The sequence below is a fragment of the Boleophthalmus pectinirostris genome, unplaced genomic scaffold (genome assembly GCF_026225935.1).
Source record: "Boleophthalmus pectinirostris isolate CB_2022bp ecotype Guang Dong unplaced genomic scaffold, ASM2622593v1 HiC_scaffold_18, whole genome shotgun sequence".
NCBI classification, from domain to species: Eukaryota; Metazoa; Chordata; class Actinopteri; order Gobiiformes; family Gobiidae; genus Boleophthalmus; species Boleophthalmus pectinirostris.
In genome coordinates this window covers 22394941-22420500 of record NW_026571133.1, presented here as the reverse complement: position 1 = coordinate 22420500, position 25560 = coordinate 22394941, and the positions used below count along the sequence as shown (strand labels likewise).

Sequence of the window (25560 nt, the reverse complement as noted above, 5' to 3'; positions counted from 1 at the left end):
TTTTTTTACTTTTAATTGACTTTTTTTTTTTTTACTAAGCCAGAAGATAAAAAATGGTGCCTAATTTGTCTAGAGCCACCACAAGACGGCGCTAAAATGACTTTATGAAGGCCAGATTTAACGTTATATTTTTGTTTTGAGAGTAAATATTCTAATGATTTTACATGTTTGTACTGGTCAACAGGGTTGCAGTAATTAAAAAAGATTTACTGAATTAAATAGTTTTTAATTTTGTGTTTTATCGTGTCATAAAATAAAAGATGGAGCTTGACTATTGGGGCTAGACTACCTTGGAACAATGTGGACCTAGGTAGCAGCCGTCCTGCGGGCCTTGTGCAGCCCCGTGCAGCCGTGAAATGGTCCTCTCCACCTCCACCGCCACCACGCACAGAGAGCACCGCCCCGCCGGACTACAGCACAGCGGTACAGCGACACAGCCCGCCTGGGTGGAGTTAGCACCACCACTGCTGAGAGCGGATAAGGAGGGGAACTCGAGAAAAAAAATCGCTATCTGGCTGTTCCCCTCGCTATAAACGCTATAATCTCGGGGAAATTCAAATACCACCACCACATTTGGATCATAGAACCCGGGGCACGGCAGCGGGAAGCACCGTATCTGTTCAGGTCAGAAACATCTTCAGATTTTGAACTTTGAAAACTTTCCACCATTCTTGAAGTCCTTGACGTCACCATAGTCTTATGTGGAGGACAGAAAACCCTGTCAAGTCCGCACACCGAGCCTCTGATAATGACAACATGATTTAAACATGATTTAATCATGTGATTGTGTTTCGCTGTTTATGATTCTCATACTTTTGGGCTGATGTTTTGTTCTTCCCCAGGCGTCACTCAGATAGCTATAAGCCTTTGCCCTACATACCTACACGCATATACAATTGTACTGTACGGTGGAGGGCTGCAACGTCAAAAATACAACGAAAAAATGAATGGCCCTGGCTTCAATAAGACGATAATTTAAGGATATGGTGGGATTTGATTGTTTTGAAAAGGTTAGGGAACGCGCTGTTGTGCTTTTAAAGTTTGTAGCTTTGGGTAGTTCACGACCAGCACATATGGGCCAGCTACAGCTCCATCAGGTTGACAACATTTGACCCCACATCAGTCTTTTGTTTCTGGTGTGACAACTGGAAGTATGCATGCATGATGGGTGTGTTGTGCAGCGTTCACGAACAAGGAAAAAAGCCTAGCCTCCGGGTGTAAGTTTTCACACGGCGGCGCTGTGCTATGTGCTATATGAATTTGCACGGAGGAGAACATTTACTTTAGTAAAGTAGTAGAGTATAAAGAGTTGTCAGCAATACGCCAAAAAATGAAGGTTAGTCATTTAAAACATGTTAAAGTTCGAGTCGGCTTGGTACAAAGGGGACTTGCCTAATAGCAGCCTGCGCTCACTGTTGAAGGGCTTGTTGCTCTGGCCTAGCCCTGCATGCTGGCACATGAGAGGCGTCTGTAGAGTGTAGTCTATTCCTTTGGCCCACTAGTGTAACATATGTATGCGCATAACTGTGACTATGTAAACTGTACAACAAATGTGAACAACTCAGTGGCCCAATTCTGTTTTTTCTTGTTTATCTGCACTGGACAATCATCAACTGAGGCTAAAACAGGCACAAGCAGTAGGCTGTGACCTTACCTTGTTCATATCTTTCAGTCGATACCAAAATATAACAATATTGCAAATTGATGTTCTTTTAGTCACAACTTAGGCTGTAATACATGGATCTACACTTGCATGCTGTAATGTCACAATTATGCACTTAGTACTGACCAAATATTTTTTTGTTTGTTTGTTTTACTGTTCGATAACTCTGTAAAACTTGTGTAAAAAGTCTTGAACTGACTTCTAGTTTTACGAGCCCTGCCCCTAACCCAGATGGTGACATCGCAGTGTCAGTGCAGAAGGTGCTGGTCACTTCCTGTTTCAGAAAGACTGCTCTGCTGAGAAGGCATAAGGATATTCTTGGCATTTGTTCTTATATCACAGGATGCAGTCTGGGTTATGGTTTTCCTTTTCTCCTTTTGTGAAAACTATTTTGTGAATTGATCATACATACAACAGTATGAGACATTTTAGCGACTTTGGAATATCATCCAGAAAAATATAATAATAATAATAATAAAATATAATATTTAAAGGTAAAGGAAATATTTACATACTAAATAAGTTTCTGTTTTCAACCATGCTAAAGTTTACTGTAAGTCTTTTTCAATCTTGATCTAATTTCTGTGATAATATATATTTTTGTGGTATTGCTATATTGAGATCTATGCATAAACACTGGTACTTTCCCCCAACAACTCCTCTTATTGGTCATCCTTGATAATGTTCTGAATGAGTGAACGGTGAATTTAACCAATTGCAGTGTAGTGTGAACTTAGCAGATTTAGTCACCTCTTAATTGTAATTACATATATTAGAATGTCTCATAATGTTTGAACCTTAATCCATGCAAAGCTGTTCAGTACATCATGTGCAGGATGGATAACAGTTGCATAATAGAATTAGATCCATTTTGTAATAGTTGACTGTGTTTTGACTTGTACGTGAAATAGCTGAATTGGTGCATCTCTAATGGGACTCACACAGAGGATGTGAAATCAGCCTTAAATATCTTGGTACCAGCCCCCTGCTCTGTTCTTCACAGCACAAGGAGGTGTCGGTGGCTCATGTCAGGTCCACACGCTCTCCACTTAAGGAGACCTGCTTTTCATTCCAGGCTTCTGGAAATTGGCCTGTAGTGTTTTCACTCTGCCATATTTGGTAAAGGCAACATGTGCTGCCACTCCCCTAGCACCAGAAATGATTTGTCTTTTAAAGGCGACAATCTCCAGAAGTTTGTCATATAGTCTGAAATAAAGGCACTGGTAATATTGTTGGATTGCTAAACTGATTGGATGAAAGCATTTCTGAGACATAAGCTCGACAGTACGATGGCACTGGCTGCAGCTGCATACTCAAAGCATTTTGGGGAGAAAAAATTATTAAAATAAAACCGTCAAATCATCTGATTTCTTTCTGATCAGTGTTCTTCTGATTACTTTTCCTGACATTGTTATCCTAATAGAATATACAAGGAACTGGAGGGATGGTTACGGACATCAAATTGTGTAGTTAGCATGTATTTTAAAGTAATTTTAAAGGTACAGAAGTCTATATCTAAATTTTGATAAGCTTTCAACCACAGCCTGTGAACGAACCTATGTACTACTTATAAAATCAAGGTGGATAAGCTTAATGCAATATGGTGAACCATTCCAGGCAAAGCAATAATATTTCCCTGAAAACAAGCCAAGATTCCCATCAGAAATGTGACAGTGCGCCTTTATCTCCTCCTCAACTTGATGGTGCATTTTTACATGATCTTTCAAATCGGTGTGATTGACCTCATTCAATAGACAAACCAGTGTATTTTTCCTTTGAGTTCAGAAACAGCTGCTCACATGTGAATGACTTTGTTGTAAGCCTTGGGCCCTCGGCTGAACTGTGTAGGTAGTTCTGTATGGCATGCCGTAGTAATAGGGGCTATGCTGATCTGCCCTGTGTTTACAGTCCGTTTAAGATGTCAACATACACACATCATGATATTTAAGGCATGCATAGTAGGGCAGCTCAATATATTGCAATTGAATCAAAAGTGCAATTTGAGTTGGCACAATTATCAAATTGCAAAATAAAATTATTTAGATAATAAAATTTCATTTGCAAAAAGCAAATGACAAGAAAAATCTTGTAGTTTAGACCTTTACAAACATGTTCTGAAATTCATGTGATGTTGTTTTGTAGGTTGTATTTGTTCATAATTCAGTCTCTAAAATAATGTAACCCACAAAGACAAACTGTAAAATGAAGGATAAGGTTTAGCAACACTAACATGTCTTGTATTCTCAAACAGTAAAAGGAACCACAAAATGTAGAAATATCACTTCTTGAATCATTACACTGGAACTTAATTTTTTTCAAATCCTTTTGACACTTTAACATTTTTCCTTTTTATTTAGCAAATAAAACAACAATTTTAGATAATATATAGCCAACCTTGAACCCCTTTTAAAGGGAAACCCCATGACTAACAAAAACTTACATCTATTTGGAGTAATTCTTATGTCTTTGTTTTGAGTCCAAGTCTTTAGTGATTTTGCAGTTTAGAAATCAAACTGAAAGATTAAAAATATCATACTTTCCAAAATATTTGAAATATTTTTGTAATATTTTCCAGTCAGTGTTATCTATATGCAGTTGACTTTTAGCTGAATGTATAAACATGTTGTTTAGACATATTAAGTTTTTAATGACCGAGGTTGATCTTTAGAGACAAAATCTGCATCCCCAAGATGTTTAACTTTAATTTGCACTGTAGCAGTTACAGGTTATATTATTTGGATATATAGGTTTAATGTGATTATTTAATACTTGAAAACAGGAAATGGGCCCAAACTGACTTTTGGATGTTATTCTTAGCATTCCTGTCTCAGATTGTAGATGAGATTTTCTCATCCTTTGCTCCTTAGCATTCCTGTTTTCCACTGGGACATTTTTTGTGCTGGCTGCTATAGAGACATACTGTTTAATATCAACTTCCTTTTCTTCTAAATTTGTTCTTTCTATTCCTCTTCCCTGTCCCTCTTCTCTGTATGTCACTCTATTACAGGAGATGGCAGCCTCAGACACACTCTCACAATAGCACAGAGGTAAATATATCTCAGCAGTGTGGACACAATAGTCGGTGTCTCTGTGGTCGGGCTGATGCAGAAGAATGCACTGTGAATTCCTGTGCAGGACTGGAGGCAGCGCTGCAGCCCCGAGCTCGTTTTGCTCTGCTAAATATGTACACATTCTTTTCTGAGTGATGCTGAAAGACTCTTGACAAAGTCTATGTTCACTATTAAGAACATAAATCACATTTTCAATGTTTGTCTGTCTCTGTGGCCTTGATAACACATCTTATTTTTAGCAGCACTTGTATGTCCTCAGTGGAGTTCAGGGCTGGTTTTGGGCAGCACCCTCTAAACCCAGATGTGTTGCAGCTTTCACAGACTTGCCAGTTTGTTATTGCATGTTTACAGCCTCTTTTCACATGTGGTCACTCTGTTAGTTTGAGGGACAGTGTTTGCTTGTTGGCAGCTCTGTGGTTCCAAGGAAAAGGGTCAGCTTGGCAGTGGAGAATCGGTGTATCCCAATTATCTGGCTTTCAATTTAGTTCCCACAAAGGAAATTTCTTACTTGAGAGAAAAGCAGAGTAATGTCTGTTATGTATTCAATGCATTGAAGAGGTTTGGGTTAGTTGCTGATGGAGCTTTTTTTTATTAACCTAGGTGCTGTTTGGCTTGCATGAGACGGCTAACTGTCAGTTCCATCTCATTGTCCAAATAGTGTTTTTATTGTCATAAGCAGCAGCTGTGTCCACTTTCCGGAGACATGGCCTTGATAACACCACTCTGTCATTTACCATACAGGAGCACTTGATGATTTAAAGACTGGTGATTTGGAAATTTGTGTTACCACGGTAAATTCTAACCCCAACCCTTCGATTTTGATATTAGGGAAAATACTCGATACAAAAAAATTGTTGATACTACACTGGTAATGAAAAACACTCTTGTTTTTATACTGTCAAATTTAATTTCCTACACAAAATAATGCGTGCATGTGTAATTGTGAATGTCATATAGGTCTTATCTGATGAAGAGTAAGATTATTTTTAAAACCATTCAGCAAATGACCATTACCTTTAGGTTAGGGCTACACTCCAGTTTAGGAGGGTGGGCGATATGGCAAAAAAAAGTATTTGTTAGAGCCAAATTACAATGTACATGTGCACTATATCTTACTCTTGCTAATTGGAGAAGTAGGTAGTAAAGTGTCTGTATTTGAACATGAGATGTGTTAAATATGAAAATGGTGAATTTATAATATGAATGACCAAAGTAGCAGATTGTCACTAGGCCTGTCACAATAACAAATAATAAGCATAATAATGAATGCTATTATGCCACTAATTAAAATAACTTTAAAGCAGGAGTTTCTCCAAAAACAATTATATACAGTATTGTTAATGAACTTTAACAAAAAAAAGAAAGAAAAACTACCGAAGATAAATATTGACCCTGAAAACATTTGAGACTACAATTTGAATTTTACCATTTCACCATATTACATGTATTACATATATACTTCAGAGAAAGGTTTATCATATTTATTGACAACATTTCCAACTGCCCAATATTTAGATTGCTTGCATGATTGGTTATGTATTATTCTAAAATCATATTGTGCTTCTGGCCTCAAACTGGACTTACTTGCATCATGACTTGACCTCACTTACGTCTGTATCCCTTCACCCTGCACTGCCTTCTGAGGGCAACTTTATCATGATGGAATGTCTCGAAGCCTCAGACAATCTGAAAAGGTCTGGGCACTGGCCAGAGAATGTCCACTGCCTGCCCAACTGTGTATCTGTTTGAGAAAAGAGACGTGCCTTTTATCATTGGCAGAAGCTGGTATGTCTTACATCCTCCCAGCCTCTCCATAAGGTCCTCCAATTCATGAAGCTTGAGGTGTCAATTTAACTATATATAATTTATCAAATCATTGTTTAATATATGAAAGCTGGATTATTTTTGAGAGTCAATACTCGTCATGTAATTTTTGTAGTATGGTATATTTTGCACCTACAAATCGACCATCTATACTCCTCTCTTTGTTATTATGTCCTAAAGCATTTTCATTATATGGAATTTTAAAACTGGTTATCATGAGAGGCCTATATATGACTATATCAAATCTGATCCTGTGATGAGCTGCCTGTCAGCGGAAGTGACAGTTGGATTGAACCATTTGAAAACACAAAAAGATACAAAGTAGACAAGAACTGTGATGAAATTAACTATGTGAAGACTTTACAAAAATTGGTGATATACATTTTTTTTCACATTGCCAACCTCTACTTGAAGCACACTTTTACTGTAGGCTCAAGTGACCCTAAAAACACATGGTAGACTGCTCGCATTAGCTTAGCTCCTACCATGTACCTCACCTTCTTTTTGTTACTGAAATATGCCCAGGTTTATTACCAAATCATGTCCTATTAGTTGTAGACCAACAATCAAGCTTGGCCTAACTTTTTGTTTGCTTATTACTTTGAGTCTAGCTATAGATTAGAGGATAGGTGCAATATATATATATAAAACTAGGGCCTGACCGATATGGATTTTCTTGTGGTCGATATGAAACCGATAAAATGGGCCAATAGCCGATATAATCGCTGATATATTTAGTGATGTAAAAATTCATTGTAAATCTTGAATTGTTTAAAAAAACTTAGGTTTGGCTCTAGTGGATTTTAAATTGGGTTTATTTAGACAACATTTATCAGTTATTCTGCCTCTTTACATCATATTTACAGACAGTAGTTCGGCCTAATGGCATTTTTGCATCACATTCTAGCGACTGGTGATGGGTATTCCAGTTCTTTTTAGAGAACCAGCTCTTTTGGCTCAGCTCACTAAAAGCAGCTGGCTCTTTCGGCTCCCAAGCGACTCTTCAGATTGTTTTGTTGCAACCAGGACTAAACCAGAACTGAACCAGGACTGAGTGTCGGAACTCAGTCTCTTATCTCTCTCCCTCTCTCGAGCCCAAGATTAGTCCTGGTTTATTTATTTTATGCTGAACTACAGCCAAATATGCATGTTTTTTTATCCTATGCAGACGCATATTTTTGAAAGTTTCGTTTTCAGCCGCTGCCGCTGTCAAGCTACCACGAGTCTGCACGCGGCATGAAGAGAAAAAAAGTGAAGCAAACAACGGGAGCCTGCTCCTTATTGGGAGCTTTTTTCTTTCTCTCAAAGAGCTGGCTCTAAGAGCCGTTTCGTTCGCGACCGACCCATCACTACTAGCTAGTAAAGAAACTACCGCTATTAGCCTTTAGCCGTAAATGTGTCATAATTCACACCTCTATTCACAGCTCGTTTACATATCAGTGCTGGTCCAGTAACATATATACAGCCAATTTAGTCAATTTACAATATATAATATATATTTAATATATTAATATATAACAATATATTTACAATGTGCGGGAGTTACAGCAGCTAATCTCTAACCAATAACAAATAACCAAAACTAGCTTCAAAGTCGACATATTTCCAACACTCACCGCTCACACAGGCTTCTCCTCACATCACAGGTCTGCACTAATAAATGTCCTTTTAATCCAGACTCAAACCAATTGTCCATAAAAAGAAAATAATTTCATTGTTTGGATCTGTGTCTGTGAGTGTAAACAAACGCACGTGAGTGACGTGTGTTCAGGGACAGTACGGACACACACACAGACAAATAACTCCGCAGATAAACACTGATGTGGAGCCACATATGAGGACATTTATCTGTCTGTAAATTGGATTAAATGAACATAATCTAGAGATTCTAAGATTTATAATGAGGTATAACATGCCCACGTAAAATATCGGCCCATATCAGCAAACATATCAGCATACATATCGGCTGATATGCCCCAAGGCTCGATTTTTGGGCCCAAATTATTTATATCGTACATGAATGATTTTGTTAAAGTTTCTGAGCTTGGGAAAATTCTATTTGCTGATGACACAACATTATTTTACTCTGGAAAAGACAAGTAAAGTTAACAAAGAGCTAAGAAAAGTAAAATATTGGTTTGATTTAAATGGATTGATTCTGAATGTAAAAAAAAAAAATCATTTTATTTAATGATAAAAAGAAAAAAGACAATATAACATTAGAAATAGATGGGATACAGATTCAAAGAGTAAATGAAACCAAATTTTTAGGAGTTATGGTTGATGAAGGTCTAAACTGGAGGTCTCATATAAATTACACAAAAGGCAAAATTTCCAAAGCCATTGCTGTTGGATAAAGTAAAGTTCTCACTAAATAGTACAGCATTATTAACCTTGTATAACTCTATAATTGCACCATATCTGATGTAGTGTGTGGAAATTTGGGGTTCAACATGTAAAACTTACCTACAATCTTTATTTATTTTACAAAAAAGGGCCTTAAGAATTATCACCAACAGTCATTGTAGAGAGCCATCCAACCCAATATTTGTTCAACTTAAAGTGTTGAAAATGCAGGATATTGTTGACTTAAGTATCCTCAAAGTCATGTATAAAGCAAAGTGCAATGTATTACCTGTAAATATTCAAAGACTGTTTGAGATGAGAACAAGCCACTACAATTTAAAAGGAACCTATATGTTTTAAAAACCCAGATTCAGAACCAAGGTTATGGAGCGAAGCATCGCCGTGAAAGGAGTTAACTTATGGAATACTCTTGACAAAGAAATAAAAGAATCAAGTACAATGATGACATTTAAAAACATATAAAATCGAATGCAGTGTGTATGTATGAAGAAGAAAACTAAGTTGTTGTGTATAATAGTGAAGATTACTGTTTGCAGTTGATCAGTAATTGTGCCTGAACTGATATGGAATGTTTAGGAACCATCGGTGTTAATGTAGTGTCTTGAAAAAGGAAAGGGGGGCAGATAACATAAGATTTATTCTTCTTTCTGCTCCTTTTCATTCATTTCTTGTGTGTCTGATGTTGTGACATTGTTGATGTCTTTTTATGCTTTATGAATGAAATAAATAAATAAAATACAAATATGTCTCCAAGTGCCCATATCGGCCGATAATTTTGGTCAACCGAACCGGTCGGGCTCTATATAAAACATATGAAAATATATGATTTTATGAATTAATATATGATTATATCAATTTGGGCTGTAGTTGGCTAATGAAATTCATAGTAAAGATTAGGGGTGCGCAAAACTATCAAAATATTGATATATCATAACGTTTAATTTAATGATACAGTATCAATATCATGGGCTGCTGTATTGATATATTGCCAGGAGTATTTTTTGGTATATTTTACAAAATTATTTTGATAAAGTGCTACCATTTTGTTGCTTGTAATAGAGGAAGGAAACTTTTTTTATGCAACACATTTGACATATTCACTTTTTGATGATTAAATGGGTTTGTTTCCTCTTAACTTTGCATAAGAAGTGGTTTAGCTTTTTAGTATCACAGCCATGATTTAGCCATTATTTTTTATTGAACTATATCGAATAGAAAGCTTATTGTATCGAGATATGTATCATCGTGGCCTATTAATCGAAATATGTATCATATCGGCAACTTCTTGATGATACCCAACCCTACTAGACGTGTCCTGCCGAACGTGTCCACTAAAAAGAGGGCGTGACAAAACTATTACACATCTCTATGTATCTGAACCAAGCTGCACTCACAGGACTACACCTGCACGGAAGTTAATACAAAAACATACATACATGCCTATTCATACAGAAAAAAGTATTAGGAAACAATGTATTTAAAACAGATTAAATTTGTGAATCATTTAATCGTTTAATCTGCTTTTTTATAAATAAAAAAACTAATCCCACTCTCCATGTATTCTTTTTTTTTCCCCATTTTTTTGTCCCATATAAATCCTTATAATCTAAAATAATTAGTTTATATGCACTACAGTGCTGTGAATATCATTATATATTGCACTTGACTTTCTGGGTAAGCATGTATAAATTCAGTTTAAGCGGTGTGGTGGTTAGGAGCTATACAAGAACATTATTTCCTGTGTATGTTCAGTTATGTTGTTTTATCAGTTTAGTAGCAATATAATCTAATATTATAAAATGCTACATATATCATATTGTATGTCCTACTATAAGATGACAGAAGAGTCACCACATATAGTATTGCATAGAAATGGGTCATATTTTTCTCAGATTGTGCTACTCTTTGCACAAATCTGCTAGAAACATTGCATGCGTTCAGTGTGGTACATTTCTAAACATTTGTACAGTAAATTCATAGTAAATTTTGCATGTGGATGCACTTGTCAGTTGATGCCGTTTTTACTTCTGCTGCTGAGAAGATATTTTGCAAGCTGTTGGTTCATGTGGGATGAGGTTAAACAGAAGTGTCAATAGTTTCATGAGAGCGAAACACAACACTGTTTTGTTGAACTATGGTCTGTTTTACATGATGTTTCAAACATCTGTAGTTTCATTATCGAAGTTTCTTGATTCTGAACTAAATTTTGGCTTGCAGAGAACCACATTTCTTTATTAATTAAACCATACTGCATTTAGAATAATGTTCTAAAAAGACAGATAAAAGAAATATATAGTTTTGTAATACATGGCTAAGTTTGTGGTATGTTGCTTTGATACTTGTAGCATGGACTCTCTGGTTCAGATCAGGTGACACTGTGTGTGCTTCACAATGGATAAAAATGGAAATGCTTTTACCACATATCATATGATTCTTGTTGCATTTTATTATGCAGTTTGTAAACCTTTTAGTGTTTCTACATTCTTCAGTAAAGTTGCAGTTTTGCTGCAATACATGAAAATCATCAAGTTGTCAGGTCACTGCTTTTTTTTATTATTTTAAAAAGAAAGCAGCACAGTGTACTTTATATTTGGACTGTGTATAGACAGCCTCCTGTCATTTACTGTCACAGAGAGGGTTCCTCTTATCAGTCGCACAATGCAAAGAAACAAAAAAGGAAATGTGCTTTTTGTGGTTCATTGCGATAAATCGTTTTGGACACTGTTGTAACTGAACAATTATATGATGGATATATGCAGCAGTTTTGTTGCATTATATCATAGTTCATTTGTCCATAAAAAGCATGACTTATATTATTGCACTCTTGTTTGGAAGTCTAACCATGCTTTTCCTCATAAGCTGCAGTAATTGCTGTTGTGACCCGGCACTTCCCTTTTTGCAGGGTGGAGCAGCAGGAATTTGTACAACAATTTTGTTACTCCCTAAAGATTTTGTGGAGCATGAGTTAATGAGCCTAAAGAGCAAACAAATAATCAAACCAATAAATGCTTGCATGTTGACATTTGGTGTATGAATCTATTTAAAGATATATAATATCAAAGTGCTATGAGCTGCAGTCTTTGTGGTCTACAAAATCTCCTGAATCAGCTTTACATCATTAAGCACCTTTCCTCAAGCCAAACAAAGCATGCTAACATTCATACTGGATAAACAGGATACGCTGCCCCCCAGCTGAATCGTGGCTGTAAGCTTACAGATAGCTCACATGCCCTTTTATGGCGTTGGAGGGAGTTTTGAAACAGGAAATGACATCACAACATAAGAGTGGGAATCTCAGTCATTCCATGGCAGAGACAGGCCCAAGTTTGTCTGTGTATGAAGCTGCTACTAACTCTTCTGCTCCACTAAACTGAAGCTTGGATGTCAGATGTCAGATGTTGAATAACTGTGGTTGATGTGCAGGGAGACCCGCTGACTAGTGGATGTGAGGTGTGATTTTTAAACACAAATGTTGTGTTTCTTACTGTAGCACCAAAAGAGACAATGTATTTGTCACCAATAGAATGTTTTCTTGTTGCAACTTTAAGTGGACCTTGATGTGCCATAGTAAGACTTTTGTACCTCCCTGTTTATATGTTTATATGTTACATGTTTATATGTTATGACTAAGTTTGAAAAAGGATGAAAAATATAATCCAATAAGTCCAGAGTGTGGCAGGGTGTCTGTGTTGTGAAATCCTCTGCTGCTACAAGGCAAATATTTAGAAGAAACCTGCTTTTTCAAATTAATATTACTGCTTTAAAAAAATTGTATTATTGAACTTATGAACTTGGTAACACCCAGTAAATTTATAGAAAATGTATTTTAGTATACCATTTAATGGAAATTTGAGCTCTGTCTCTTTGCTAAAGAATCTTTGCAATGAAAATAACTGTGCTGGCCTGATAAGAACAACTGTTCACTTAAAGTTTTTATGTTGCATCTGTTCAAATCTTGGTACATTTTTTTTCTAATTTTGACAAATACCAAATCTGTATTGTTTTTTCATGTGTGATCCAGGAGTGACTTTGGTGGAGGAGCAGAGCAGCAAACATGGTGGCCCTGTCCCTAAAGATCGGTGTGGGCAACGTGGTGAAGACCATGCAGTTTGAGCCCTCCACCATGGTGTATGACGCCTGTCGCATCATCAGAGAGAGAGTCCCCGAGGCGCAGCTCGGCCAGCGTGAGTGCCACAAACAGTGCTACTAATTAAACCAAAGTGCTTTGATGCTTTGATCATAAGTTCTTTAACTTCATTCAATCACAAGATTAAATATGCTACAAACAACTCCACTGGAGTGACAAAGCATTATATTATACTATTATAACTATATATATATATATATATATATATATATATATATATATATATATATATATATATATATATATATATATATATATATATATATATATATATATATATAAATATATAAAAAATAATCTTAATATAATATAATACAATAGTTCTGACTACAGCTATAATGTAGAACAGGTGACCACAGCTAACACTTAAAGTATTAATTCTAAAATAGCCCACCTCTCTCTGTTTTATGGCATGCAACATCTGATTATATACGTTTTTTTTTTCTCTGGCAGACATGTTCAAACCTGTACGCCATTATGTACAACTCTAAGACAAAGACCAAAAACCACTGCTTTGTTTGTCATGAACATTGCAATGTTCCCAGAGCTGCGTAGTCTCCATTGTCTTGATAGTAACTAATACATTATATTTCAAGTACTTTCTAAATGTATTTCTATTTTGTTTTTTTGTTTTTTTTCAGCAAATGACTATGGCCTATTTTTGTCCGATGAAGACCCAAAGAAAGGCATTTGGCTGGAGGCTGGAAAGGCCCTTGATTACTACATGTTGAGGAATGGCGTGAGTCACATAAACACACTTAACAAAACTGTGATGTCAGTGGCTATTTCAATCTAACAACTTGTTCAAATCTAACAAGTTCATATGAACAACCATATATGTATATTATCATTACGGCATTGTTTTCTTATTCTTATTTTTATTTTAGATTAGAAATATAAAATAATATATTTACAACTAGATTCTGTGGTTGGCCTTCATACATATTATATGTTCTACTGTGTGTAGGATACTTTAGAATACAAGAAAAAGCAGAGGCCCCTGAAGATTCGGATGTTAGATGGCACAGTGAAGACTGTGATGGTGGATGACTCCAAAATTGTCAGTGATATGCTCATGACCATCTGTGCACGAATAGGTAACAGGTTTGATACTTCATTGTACAATATCAATGTGACAATAAAAAAAATCTAAGTGACAATAATCACTATTTTAAAAATGTTTGTTAGGAATTACAAACTATGATGAGTATTCACTCGTGCGTGACATTGGTGAGGAGAAGAAAGAGGAGATTACCGGTACCCTTAAAAGAGACAAGACCTTACTACGAGATGACAAGAAGATGGAAAAACTAAAACAAAAACTACATACAGATGATGAATGTATGGATGCAATACAACATAACATCTGATTAACATCAGCCTTAACATTCGTTTTTTAAATGGTTTGTTATTGAATAGTGAATTGGTTGGACCATGGAAGAACACTGAGGGAACAAGGAGTGGAGGAAACTGAGATGCTGCTGCTCAGAAGAAAGTTTTTTTATTCCGACCAAAACGTAGACTCCCGAGATCCAGTGCAGCTCAACTTGCTCTATGTCCAGGTACTTGGATAACAAGCTGTCAAGTTACCGCTGGAAAGTGAAATAATTTAACTGTAACTAAATGTGTGTATGAACAGGCTCGAGACGACATTCTCAACGGTTCCCATCCTGTCTCCTTTGACAAAGCCTGTGAGTTTGCTGGTTATCAGTGTCAGATCCAGTTTGGGGACCACAATGAGTCTAAACACAAATCAGGGTTCTTAGAGTAAGTTACTTTTTTCTGTAGTGTTTTTGTAGCAGTTTCGTCACAATAAAAGCTTAGTTGGCAGTTTTTTTGTATGTTTATTTTATTAGTTTGAAAGAATTCCTACCCAAAGAGTACATCAAGAACAAAGGAGAGAAAAAGATCTTTCAGGTAGGAGCCATGTTATACAGCTGTGTTCTCTCGGCTATGCTAAAATGGTCATACAGCAAAAAATGTTCAATATAGACAATTAAATAATATTTCTGTTAAAATGGCATTCCTCTTTTTTCTGTAGGCACATAAAAACTGCCAGAATATGACAGAAATTGAAGCCAAAGTCAGTTATGTGAAGTTGGCCAGGTCCCTAAAAACATATGGAGTGTCTTTCTTTTTGGTCAAGGTGAGAACAGCATAAAGCAATATAACATTATCAAAATGATGCACTGTGCAGAATTCGTTGTTAATATGTAAACAAAGCCAATGTTGTAATTATTATATAAATATATCACACATGTAAACTGAATACATGATCATACACAATATTACATTTAAATCTACCCATAGTCTTACCTATTTATTTACCTACTCATAAATTTGCTTATAATTTTATTTTTTATTCATAAACTCATTGTTTTCATTTCACCTGGGCACCAATTTACTCTGGAATTTACAATGTTATTCCAAATAGGAAAAAATGAAAGGAAAGAACAAGCTTGTTCCTCGTCTGTTGGGCATTACAAAAGAGAGTGTGATGAGAGTGGACGAGAAGACCAAAGAGGTGATACAAGAGTGGAACTTGACTAATATCAAACGCTGGGCTGCGTCTCCTAAAAGTTTTACTTTGGTAAGACTTTTTAATTCCATGTAATGACGTTTTTTGCTTTCTCTGCTTTTTGGTCTTTCTCTGAGATCTATTTCATAATTCTTGCCAAATGTAATTTTTCATTTCTTGATACACAGTGTCCAAACATGTGCGCTCCTGCATATTATTGGAAAACAACATTCCCTCTCTGAAGCAATAGTGACAAATTCAGTTCTTACTTAATACAAAATAAAAAATCTTATTTGGCCTATAATTTCCAATTTTGTCCTCAGAGTTTAGTTTATTTAGGCGTTCTTTACATTTTGTTTGCATTGCATATACATATATAGCCCAAAAAGAGTAAGCTGAAGCAATTGTTTATTTGCACTTGCTCCCATACAGCTTCTTGTTTACAGCAGCAAAATATTTCACTGTATATTATTGTGTTTATTATTATTCATATTGTAATGTATTAAGAAGTATTTGGTCTGAATGGTGTTTTAATTCTTTTAGGACTTTGGAGACTATCAGGATGGATATTATTCTGTCCAAACCACTGAGGGAGAACAGATAGCCCAGCTTATTGCAGGATATATTGACATCATACTGAAAAAGGTAACTCCAATTACAATAATTTGTCTTTAAAGTGAAGTATGCAGATTTTTTTTGGTAAACTTATTCTGTCTTTGTTTCTGCAGAAAAAAAGTAAAGACCACTTTGGGTTGGAGGGAGATGAAGAATCAACTATGTTGGAAGATTCAGTGTCACCTAAAAAGTATGCACTGTTTCTATAACTGCTGAAATATGCTCTTTAAAATAAAATGGACAAAAACATAGTTCATTATTTATATATTTACCCTGTTATTTGTTATGTCTGTTTCATTTCATTCAGGTCTACAGTGTTGCAGCAGCAATTCAACAAAGTTGGAAAAGTAGAGACAGGTTCTGTTGCGTTGCCGGCGATCATGCGCTCTGGAGCTGGGGGTCCAGAAAGCTTCCAGATGGGTTCCATGCCACAGGCCAAACAACACATTACCAGTGGACAGATGCACAGGGGACACATGCCCCCTCTGGTAAAATCTATGGTTTATATATGTCAGATAATGAAAGTGATACAGGTACTAAATTGTCTGTAAATATTTAATATGACATATGCAATGATTTTATAGACATCAGCTCAACAAGCCTTAACCGGAACGATCAACTCCAGTATGCATGCGGTCCAGGCTGCCCAGGCCTCTCTGGATGATTTTGACACCTTGCCTCCATTAGGGACAGATGCTGTAAGACATTACTCTTTCTTTTGGTAATTGTTATTTCATTCTATGATGACATCATTATCTCAGTGAAATAATTTTTTAGGCATCTCAAGCTTGGCGAAAAAACAAAATGGATGAATCAAAACATGAGATTCACTCTCAGGTGGATGCCATCACAGCGGGCACTGCCTCTATGGTTAACCTCACTGCAGGTAAGACTACAGAAGTCATAGTTCATAACTGTATTGAGCCATGATGGACACCCTGTAGACCTACCTGTATTCAGGGATTCCAAAATATTAATGAATTTGTGATTTTCTTTCCCTGTCCTCAGGGGACCCTTCGGAAACAGACTACACTGCAGTGGGCTGTGCTGTTACCACAATTTCCTCAAATCTAACGGAAATGTCTAAGGGAGTTAAACTGTTAGCTGCCCTAATGGAAGATGAGGGAGGAAATGGGCAGCAGCTGCTGGGTGCTGCTAAAAACCTGGCCTGTGCAGTATCTGATATGCTTAAGACTGCCCAGCCTGCCAATACAGAGGTACACTAGTCATAAGTGCTGTAGTTTTAGAGATGGTGAATATCTTCATAAAAGAAAATTTTGTAATTTGTGTCTCTTTAGCCTCGACAGAATCTGCTGCAGGCAGCTGGAAACGTGGGTCAGGCCAGTGGAGAACTATTGTCACACATTGGAGAAACAGACACTGATCCACAGTTCCAGGTGAGCATATGGTCTGTATATTTATTATTGAAGGTGTTCTAAACATATTGGTGAGCACAATTAAACGTCTACTTTAGTAAAGACATGTGATATTCAGCTGTATTCAGTGTGAGTTCATATATTATTCAACAGTTTTTAGGTAAAGGATCTTTCAGGGGTGCAAGAAGAAAAGTATCATATTGTCAAATAATGGTAACAGAAACACCCTTAAACAAAAATCTGCCTGATCACAAAAATCACATGAATGATACAATCACTGTTGTTAATCAATATACTATTGTTACAATGTTATATCTTTGTCATTATTAATTTCATAGTAAATCTGGCATAATTGGTGTTTATATATAGTGTAAATCTTGCGTAATCACCCTTTTCTCTAAGATGAATCTAACCTTAATTGTATATTATGACAATGCCATTAGAGCATGTTATGTTATTTTAACTAATTTATTTCTTGAAATTCGTGTTTAATTTCTCAGCCATAATATATAGAATTACATTTGGTATGTGGTACTTTTGTTCCAGGACATGTTGATGCAGTTGGCTAAGGCTGTAGCTAATGCTGCTGCAGCTCTTGTGCTCAAAGCTAAAAATGTGGCTCAGAAGACTGAGGACTCAGCTCAACAGAACCGGGTCATTGCTGCAGCCACACAGTGTGCTTTATCCACATCTCAGCTTGTGGCCTGCACCAGGGTCAGTCAAACATGCTAACTGGAAATACACACTATGAATACTGTTTCTAGAGTCATAATACTTGATAGTAAACATTATTTTATTGTTCTTGTTTGCAGGTTGTTGCACCTACAATCAGCTCACCTGTGTGCCAGGAGCAGCTGATTGAGGCAGGCAAACTGGTGGCCAAATCTGTGGAGGGGTGCGTTGATGCCTCACAAGGAGCCACCAGTGATGAGGGTCTCCTCAAACAAGTAGGTACAGCGGCCACAGGTGTGACCCATGCGCTCAATGATCTGCTACAGCACATCAAACAGTATGCCAGCGGAGGGCACCCCATCGGGCGCCATGGAGAAGCTACAGACCGCATCTTAGATGTCACTGAAAATATTTTCAGCTCGATGGGTGATGCCGGTACACTGTCATATTTCATTTATTCAGTTTACTATAATCATATAAAGCCCTCTTTCTTATTAATAACACAACATTTTTTACCCCTCCTTCAGGTGAAATGGTTCGACAGGCTCGGATACTTGCCCAGGCCACTTCTGATTTGGTTAATGCTATCAAGATGGATGCAGAAGGAGAGTCTGACCTGGAGAACTCTCGCAAGCTCCTTTCGGCCGCCAAGCTACTGGCTGATGCTACTGCGAAGATGGTGGAAGCTGCTAAGGTCCGCTAGGATTTATTGCACCACTGACATCTAAACATTAGCTAAATAAAATGAGTTGTAATGGTTTATTTTTTGTCTAGATTAAAAAATATATATATTTAAGGGGAATTCATTTTCAGCTCCCCAGTTAATGATTCAGTCATTCACATAACAGAAATAATAATTATGACTAAAATATAGTGATTCATATTGATTTTGGTCACCACCCTAGGGTGCTGCAGCAAACCCAGACAGTGAAGAACAGCAGCAGAAGTTACGAGAGGCAGCAGAAGGGCTCCGCATGGCAACCAATGCGGCAGCACAGAATGCCATCAAGAAACGTTTGATTAACAAACTTGAGGTATGACAAGAAAGAATACAAACTTGGGCTAATCTACATCAAATAATTTAACTTTTCCCCTCAGAATGCAGCGAAGCAAGCAGCTGCAGCAGCCACTCAGACAATTGCAGCTGCTCAGCATGCTGCCTCTTCCAACAAAAATCTGGCAGCCCAACAGCAACTTGTTCAGAGCTGCAAGGTAACTTTCACCATAAATCTATAAAGTACACTAGAGTTCTCAGACCCTTGCCAATGTGAGCCTTTATCATTGTATTTTATGTGTGGCCTGTAGGTAGTGGCAGATCAAATCCCTCAACTGGTCCAGGGTGTTCGAGGCAGCCAGTCTCAGCCTGATAGTCCCAGTGCTCAGCTTGCTCTTATCAGTGCCAGCCAAAACTTTCTACAGGTAACGTTCACATTAGCAACTCAGACCTATTTTAAGAAACATCTAATTTCTTGTCTGTATTTGTCTACCAGCCTGGTGCCAAAATGGTTACTGCATCTAAAGCTACTGTTCCCACCATCAGCGATCAAGCTTCTGCCATGCAGCTGAGCCAGTGTGCCAAGAACTTGGCAAGTGCTCTTGCTGAGCTGCGGACTGCCTCCCAGAAGGTATAAACACATTTTAGATATATTCTAAATATATATATTTTATGCACTTAATTTTTTGGGCATTTTGTCTACTGCAGGCACAGGAAGCTTGTGGTCCACTTGAGATAGACAACGCTTTGTCAATGATTCGAGATCTAGAGAAGGACATGCACGAAGCCAAAAGTTCATCTGAAGAGGGCAAACTCAAACCACTGCCCGGAGAGACGGTGAGGCTTTATGTTATTCATGTTGTTCATATTGTTCTCTGTGGACATCCACACATGAGACATCTCTTGTATCTCTTAGTATCACATTTTTATTATTCTGAATTGCTTTTATTCAGCTGGAGAAGTGTTCTCAGGATCTTGGGACCAGCACCAAGGCCGTGAGTTCAGCCATTGCTCAGTTACTGAGTGAAGCGACCCAGGGCAATGAAAACTACACAGGTGGGTATTTTACAGAAAAAAGTGAATGACATGTCAGTTGTACTGCTTTTGTATTTTTAAATACAAATGTGACATAGTGAATATTAATACAGCATATTAAAACGCAGGTATGGCAGCCAGAGATGTGGCTCAGGCTCTTAAGTCTCTGGCCTCTGGTGCCCGTGGTGTAGCTGCCACTACAACAGACTTACCGGCTCGTGGTGCCATTTTGGACTGTGCTGGAGATGTCATGGACAAGTCAGCCAACCTCATTGAAGAGACCAAGAGAGCTATTGCTAAGCCTGGGGACGCAGAAAGTCAGCAAAGGCTTGCCCAGGTACACAAGCATAAACCTGAACCAAGTGAAGATTTATGTAACTTTGAAGTCCTTTAAATAGGACCCAACTGTATTTCCAACATCTGTATGCAGGTTGCAAAGGCGGTGTCTCAGGCCCTGAACAGATGTGTGAACTGCCTTCCAGGCCAGAGGGATGTGGACAATGCGATCCGCTCTGTAGGTGAAGCCAGCAAGACGCTTCTCTCAGATTCTGTGAGTGAAACCTGTTTACAATCAAAAGATTCTGTTGGGGATTGTATTGATTTATATGTTTTTTTATTTACTACTCTGTTAATTTAGTTTGAAAAGAAATTGAGTGTTTGACTATTTTTTTCTAGTTCCCATCCAGTGGTAGACCTTTCCCAGAGGTTCAGGCTCACCTGAATGAGGTGGCAGCTGGTTTGAACCAGTCAGCAAATGAAGTCGTCCAAGCCTCCAGGGGCACCACCCAGGACCTTGCCAGAGCCACCGGCAAGTTCGGAAAGGATTTCAGCAACTTCCTGGATGCCGGAGTTGACATGGCTGGAACATCCCAGGTCTAATAACATTCACATATTCTCAGTGCAATGTCAAATGTATTTTACTGTGTACAATATTAATGTAATTATACCGTTTTGAAGTCAAAGGAGGATCAAACTCAGGTTGTGTCCAACCTGAAGACTATTTCCATGTCATCCAGTAAACTTTTGTTGGCTGCTAAAGCCCTCTCAACAGATCCCAACTCCCCCAATCTGAAAAACCAACTTGCTAATGCAGCTAGGTAAAGACTGTGCTCACATTTCATCGTATTGTGAGTCTTGTTTCTCAGTTTTTTTCTGTATGTGCATAAACAGGGCAGTTACAGACAGTATCAATCAACTCATCACAATGTGCACTCAACAAGCCCCAGGTCAAAAAGAATGTGATAATGCTCTCAGAGAGTTAGAGGTAATTATTATTCTCATTTAAGTTTTTGTTTTTCTGTCAAATAATTAATGGATGCATCATTAAACATTCATGCAATTGGGTTTGTGTTAAGTTAGAATGTAAGTGTTAAATACTATGTCCAAATGAATATCCTATGCCGAAGCTTTTTTTTTTTATGATCTAGAATAGATGGATGAATGAATAATAGTAGTTTAAACAGTCTTAGTGTTGGATAATGATAAACTGTGTGTTTGTGCCTTATACTTTGTTTGCATGTAGTCTGTGAGAGGGATGCTTGAGAACCCAACTGAAGCAGTCAATGACATGTCTTACTTTGACTGTATTGATGGGGTCATGGAGAACTCGAAGGTATGCCCCCCATTTATATTTTGTTATTTCTTACTTGTAATTGCTGCCCTCATTGTTGGTGTTGCACATGTCATTTGTATATCAAACTCTACTTTATTCTCAATTTAATATTTTTAAAAGGTACTTGGCGAGTCTATGGCAGGCATTTCCCATCATGCCAAGACTCAAATTTGCCTGAATTTGGGGACTCTGTCAGTGCTGGCTCCAAAGCATTGTGTGGCCTTACAGAAGCAGCTGCACAGGTAAAAACACAACACATTTCCTATTACATGTTTTGACACATAAGAGATGAAGATCCTGACGAAAGTAACCTGATTATCTTTTAGGCTGCCTACCTGGTGGGGGTTTCTGACCCCAATAGCACTGCGGGCCAGAAAGGCTTGGTGGATCCTGCTCAGTTCGCCAAGGCCAATCAGTCTATCCAGATGGCCTGTCAAAACCTGGTGGACCCTGCCTGTACCCAGTCCCAAGTATTAAGCTGCAGTGTTTTTACTAATGCATACTGCATCATCACTGCACATCTTATTCACATCAGTCTCTTCCTCAGGTGCTTTCTGCTGCCACAATTGTGGCTAAGCATACTTCAGCATTATGCAATGCCTGTCGACTTGCCTCCTCCAAGACATCCAACCCAGTTGCCAAAAGGCAGTTTGTGCAATCAGCCAAAGAGGTGGCAAACACCACTGCCAACCTGGTCAAGTCTATTAAGGTCAGTTGTTTTAAAAACATTAAGAAGCTTCATGCAGGATCCACCCGCTCCATATTAATCGTAAACCTAACTATAGTAGTTCTTTACTCTAGTCTCTTTAAGGTTCTACAATATGTATTTCTTCATCAATAGGCTTTGGATGGAGCCTTTAACCAGGAGAACCGAGAGAAGTGTAAGGCTGCTACTGGTCCTCTTATAGAAGCCGTGGACAACCTCACAGCCTTTGCCTCAAACCCAGAGTTTGCCAGCATTCCTGCTCAAATCAGCCCTGAAGTACTGCCAAATTCTGAATCCCTCTATCAAGCTTACATGAAGCTTATATGAAAACTTACATGAAACATATTTTTAATTAACACTTTTTATCTTTTTTTTTCCATAGGGTCATGCTGCTATGGAGCCCATAGTTGCAGCAGCACAAACCATGCTGGAAAGTTCAACAGGTCTGATTGAAACTGCCCGCTCTTTGGCTGTGAACCCCAAAGACCCCCCCAAGTGGTCAGTGTTGGCAGGTCATTCAAGAACTGTGTCGGATTCTATCAAGAAGCTTATTACCAACATGAGGTATGGAAAGGCTGTATATGTCCATTAATAAATAATAATGTTAATATTTTGTCCATTATTAATTATATTTATCACCAATTTTTTACTTTGCAAATGCAGAGATAAGGCACCTGGCCAGAGAGAGTGTGATGATGCTATTGAAGTGCTCAATAACTGCATCCGTGAGGTGGACCAGGCCTCTCTTGCTGCTATTAGCCAGCATCTTACACCTCGAGATGACATCTCCATGGAGGCAAGTCTGCTACTATCAACACAATACAAAAGCACATTCAGTTATAATAGTGAATGTTACCAAGGCATACGTTATGTTGTAGTTAAGTCAAATATGTATGCTTGTGTGTTGTAGACTCTTCATGAGCAGATGGCAGCTTCAGTTCATGAAATAAGTAACTTGATTGAGCCTGTTGCTGTGGCTGCCCGATCTGAGGCCTCTCTGCTTGGTCACAAGGTAACAATTGATTGCAATCATATAAAAGTACTGTTTTATATGTTACCAGTTTCATAATATACAGCATATTTTACTGTACAGGTTTCTCAAATGGCCAGCTACTTTGAGCCCCTGATTATGGCTGCCATTGGCACAGCCTCAAAGATTCTCAGCAGTCAACAGCAGATGGCTGTTTTAGACCAGACTAAGACCCTTGCAGAGTCTGCCCTGCAAATGCTCTACACTGCCAAGGAGGCTGGTGGAAACCCGAAGGTATTGAAATAACTTATCACTATTTAACTTCAATAATATGATTATAAAAATACTTACTTCAGATTGCATTTGTGGTGAACTACGTTTTAAGCATGCTTTATTTTTTTAGGCGGCACATATGCAGGAGGCTCTAGAAGAGTCTGTGCAGATGATGAAGGAGGCCGTAGATGATCTTGGAGCGACACTGGCAGAGGCAGCCAGTGCTGCAGGTGCTGTGGGCGGTATGGTGGATTCAATCAATGATTCCATCAATAAAATGGAAGAAACTCCTGCACTTGATCCTGAGGGCACATTTGTGGACTACCAGACTACTATGGTCAAAACAGCTAAAGCAATTGCAGTCACTGTTCAGGAGATGGTACGTGGGTGATGAGTATCACATTCCTCATATGGCAATTGGCAAGTGATTTAACAATTTGACTTATGATTGCGTTATTCTTTACTCTCAAGGTCACAAAGTCTAACACCAACCCTGATGACCTTGGAGGACTAGCCAACCAACTAACCAATGAATTTGGGAATCTGGCCACAGAAGCTAAATATGCAGCTGTCACTGCAGAAAGTGACGAGGTAATTCTGTTCATATTTGTAAACACAGTGAGTTTTATGTTTCATTTTCATTAACAGTCCATCTCATGTATTTGATGTTTAGATTGGCCATCATATTAAGAAGCAGGTGGGCGAGCTTGGTTTCAGCTGTACAAGTCTGGTGACAAAGGCAGGAGCTCTGCAGTGCAGCCCCAATGACTCTTTCACCAAAAAAGAGCTAATAGAAAGTGCGCGAAAAGTTTCAGAAAAGGTAAAAACTAGTCTTACTACTTGCAAAATTCAAATGAATACTCATGTGTTAGTGTTCCAGTATTGACAGATCTTTTTTCTTTGTCCGTAGGTGTCTCATGTTTTGGCAGCTTTACAGGCAGGTAACCGTGGCACTCAGGCCTGTATCACAGCTGCCAGCGCTGTGTCAGGAATTATTGCAGACCTGGACACCACCATCATGTTTGCCACTGCGGGTACTTTGAACAGAGAGAATGCTGAGACCTTTGCAGACCACAGGTACAGTATCTAAAACATACTGTTCTAAAGACTCAAACAGCACTGGCTAGTATTTGTATCATTATAATTTATATATATTTTAATCTGGAAATGTATTTTCTTATTTTAAGAAATTATCTTTTAACCAGTTAGATATGTCTTGAAATCAGTGAAATATTCTACACAGCCCAACCTATTACCAACCGGTCAAAACTACTTAAATCCAGATTTAATGTTAAAAAATAAGACTAGATATATCTCTATTTCTATCTATCTATATCTGTATCTGTATCTCTCTCTCTCTCTCTCATATATATATCTACAATTCTAATGAACATTCACATTCTATGTTCAGGGAGTGCATCTTGAAGACTGCTAAAGCGCTGGTTGAGGACACCAAGTTGCTAGTGTCTGGAGCTGGTGCCAGTCAGGAGAAACTCGCCCAGGCCGCCCAGTCGTCAGTGACCACCATCACTAAACTGGCAGATGTGGTTAAACTGGGGGCTGCAAGTCTTGGGTCTGAAGATCCAGAGACTCAAGTAATGACTACTCAACGATTCTAAATCAAACATTTTGCAATATCATTGCCCATTACTGATACAAACACTAATGTTGTTATAGGTTGTTCTGATTAATGCCGTCAAAGATGTAGCTAAAGCTC

At 37.9% G+C, this 25560-nt stretch overlaps 1 protein-coding gene across 1 annotated transcript in view; it reads left to right on the top strand.

Moving 5' to 3' along the window:
• Positions 1–436: 436 nt before the first annotated feature.
• tln1 (talin 1) overlaps positions 437–25560 on the top strand; it is a 26390-nt gene continuing 1266 nt past the window's right edge. The window contains 47 exon segments of the mRNA XM_055154127.1: positions 437–624; positions 12947–13109; positions 13714–13811; positions 14040–14169; positions 14261–14413; positions 14492–14634; positions 14712–14839; positions 14929–14989; positions 15114–15218; positions 15507–15662; positions 16134–16235; positions 16319–16395; positions 16513–16693; positions 16790–16903; positions 16983–17091; positions 17214–17422; positions 17504–17602; positions 18128–18295; positions 18394–18688; positions 18781–18947; positions 19159–19287; positions 19352–19465; positions 19559–19672; positions 19744–19878; positions 19956–20084; positions 20201–20303; positions 20411–20619; positions 20713–20832; positions 20958–21155; positions 21240–21379; positions 21453–21546; positions 21805–21894; positions 22015–22057; positions 22060–22136; positions 22221–22364; positions 22442–22603; positions 22736–22876; positions 22983–23164; positions 23264–23396; positions 23511–23612; positions 23694–23864; positions 23974–24222; positions 24315–24434; positions 24517–24663; positions 24754–24920; positions 25255–25438; positions 25521–25556. Of these exon segments, the coding sequence (XP_055010102.1) occupies positions 12980–13109; positions 13714–13811; positions 14040–14169; positions 14261–14413; positions 14492–14634; positions 14712–14839; positions 14929–14989; positions 15114–15218; positions 15507–15662; positions 16134–16235; positions 16319–16395; positions 16513–16693; positions 16790–16903; positions 16983–17091; positions 17214–17422; positions 17504–17602; positions 18128–18295; positions 18394–18688; positions 18781–18947; positions 19159–19287; positions 19352–19465; positions 19559–19672; positions 19744–19878; positions 19956–20084; positions 20201–20303; positions 20411–20619; positions 20713–20832; positions 20958–21155; positions 21240–21379; positions 21453–21546; positions 21805–21894; positions 22015–22057; positions 22060–22136; positions 22221–22364; positions 22442–22603; positions 22736–22876; positions 22983–23164; positions 23264–23396; positions 23511–23612; positions 23694–23864; positions 23974–24222; positions 24315–24434; positions 24517–24663; positions 24754–24920; positions 25255–25438; positions 25521–25556 (6258 nt within the window). The 5' untranslated portion in view covers positions 437–624; positions 12947–12979.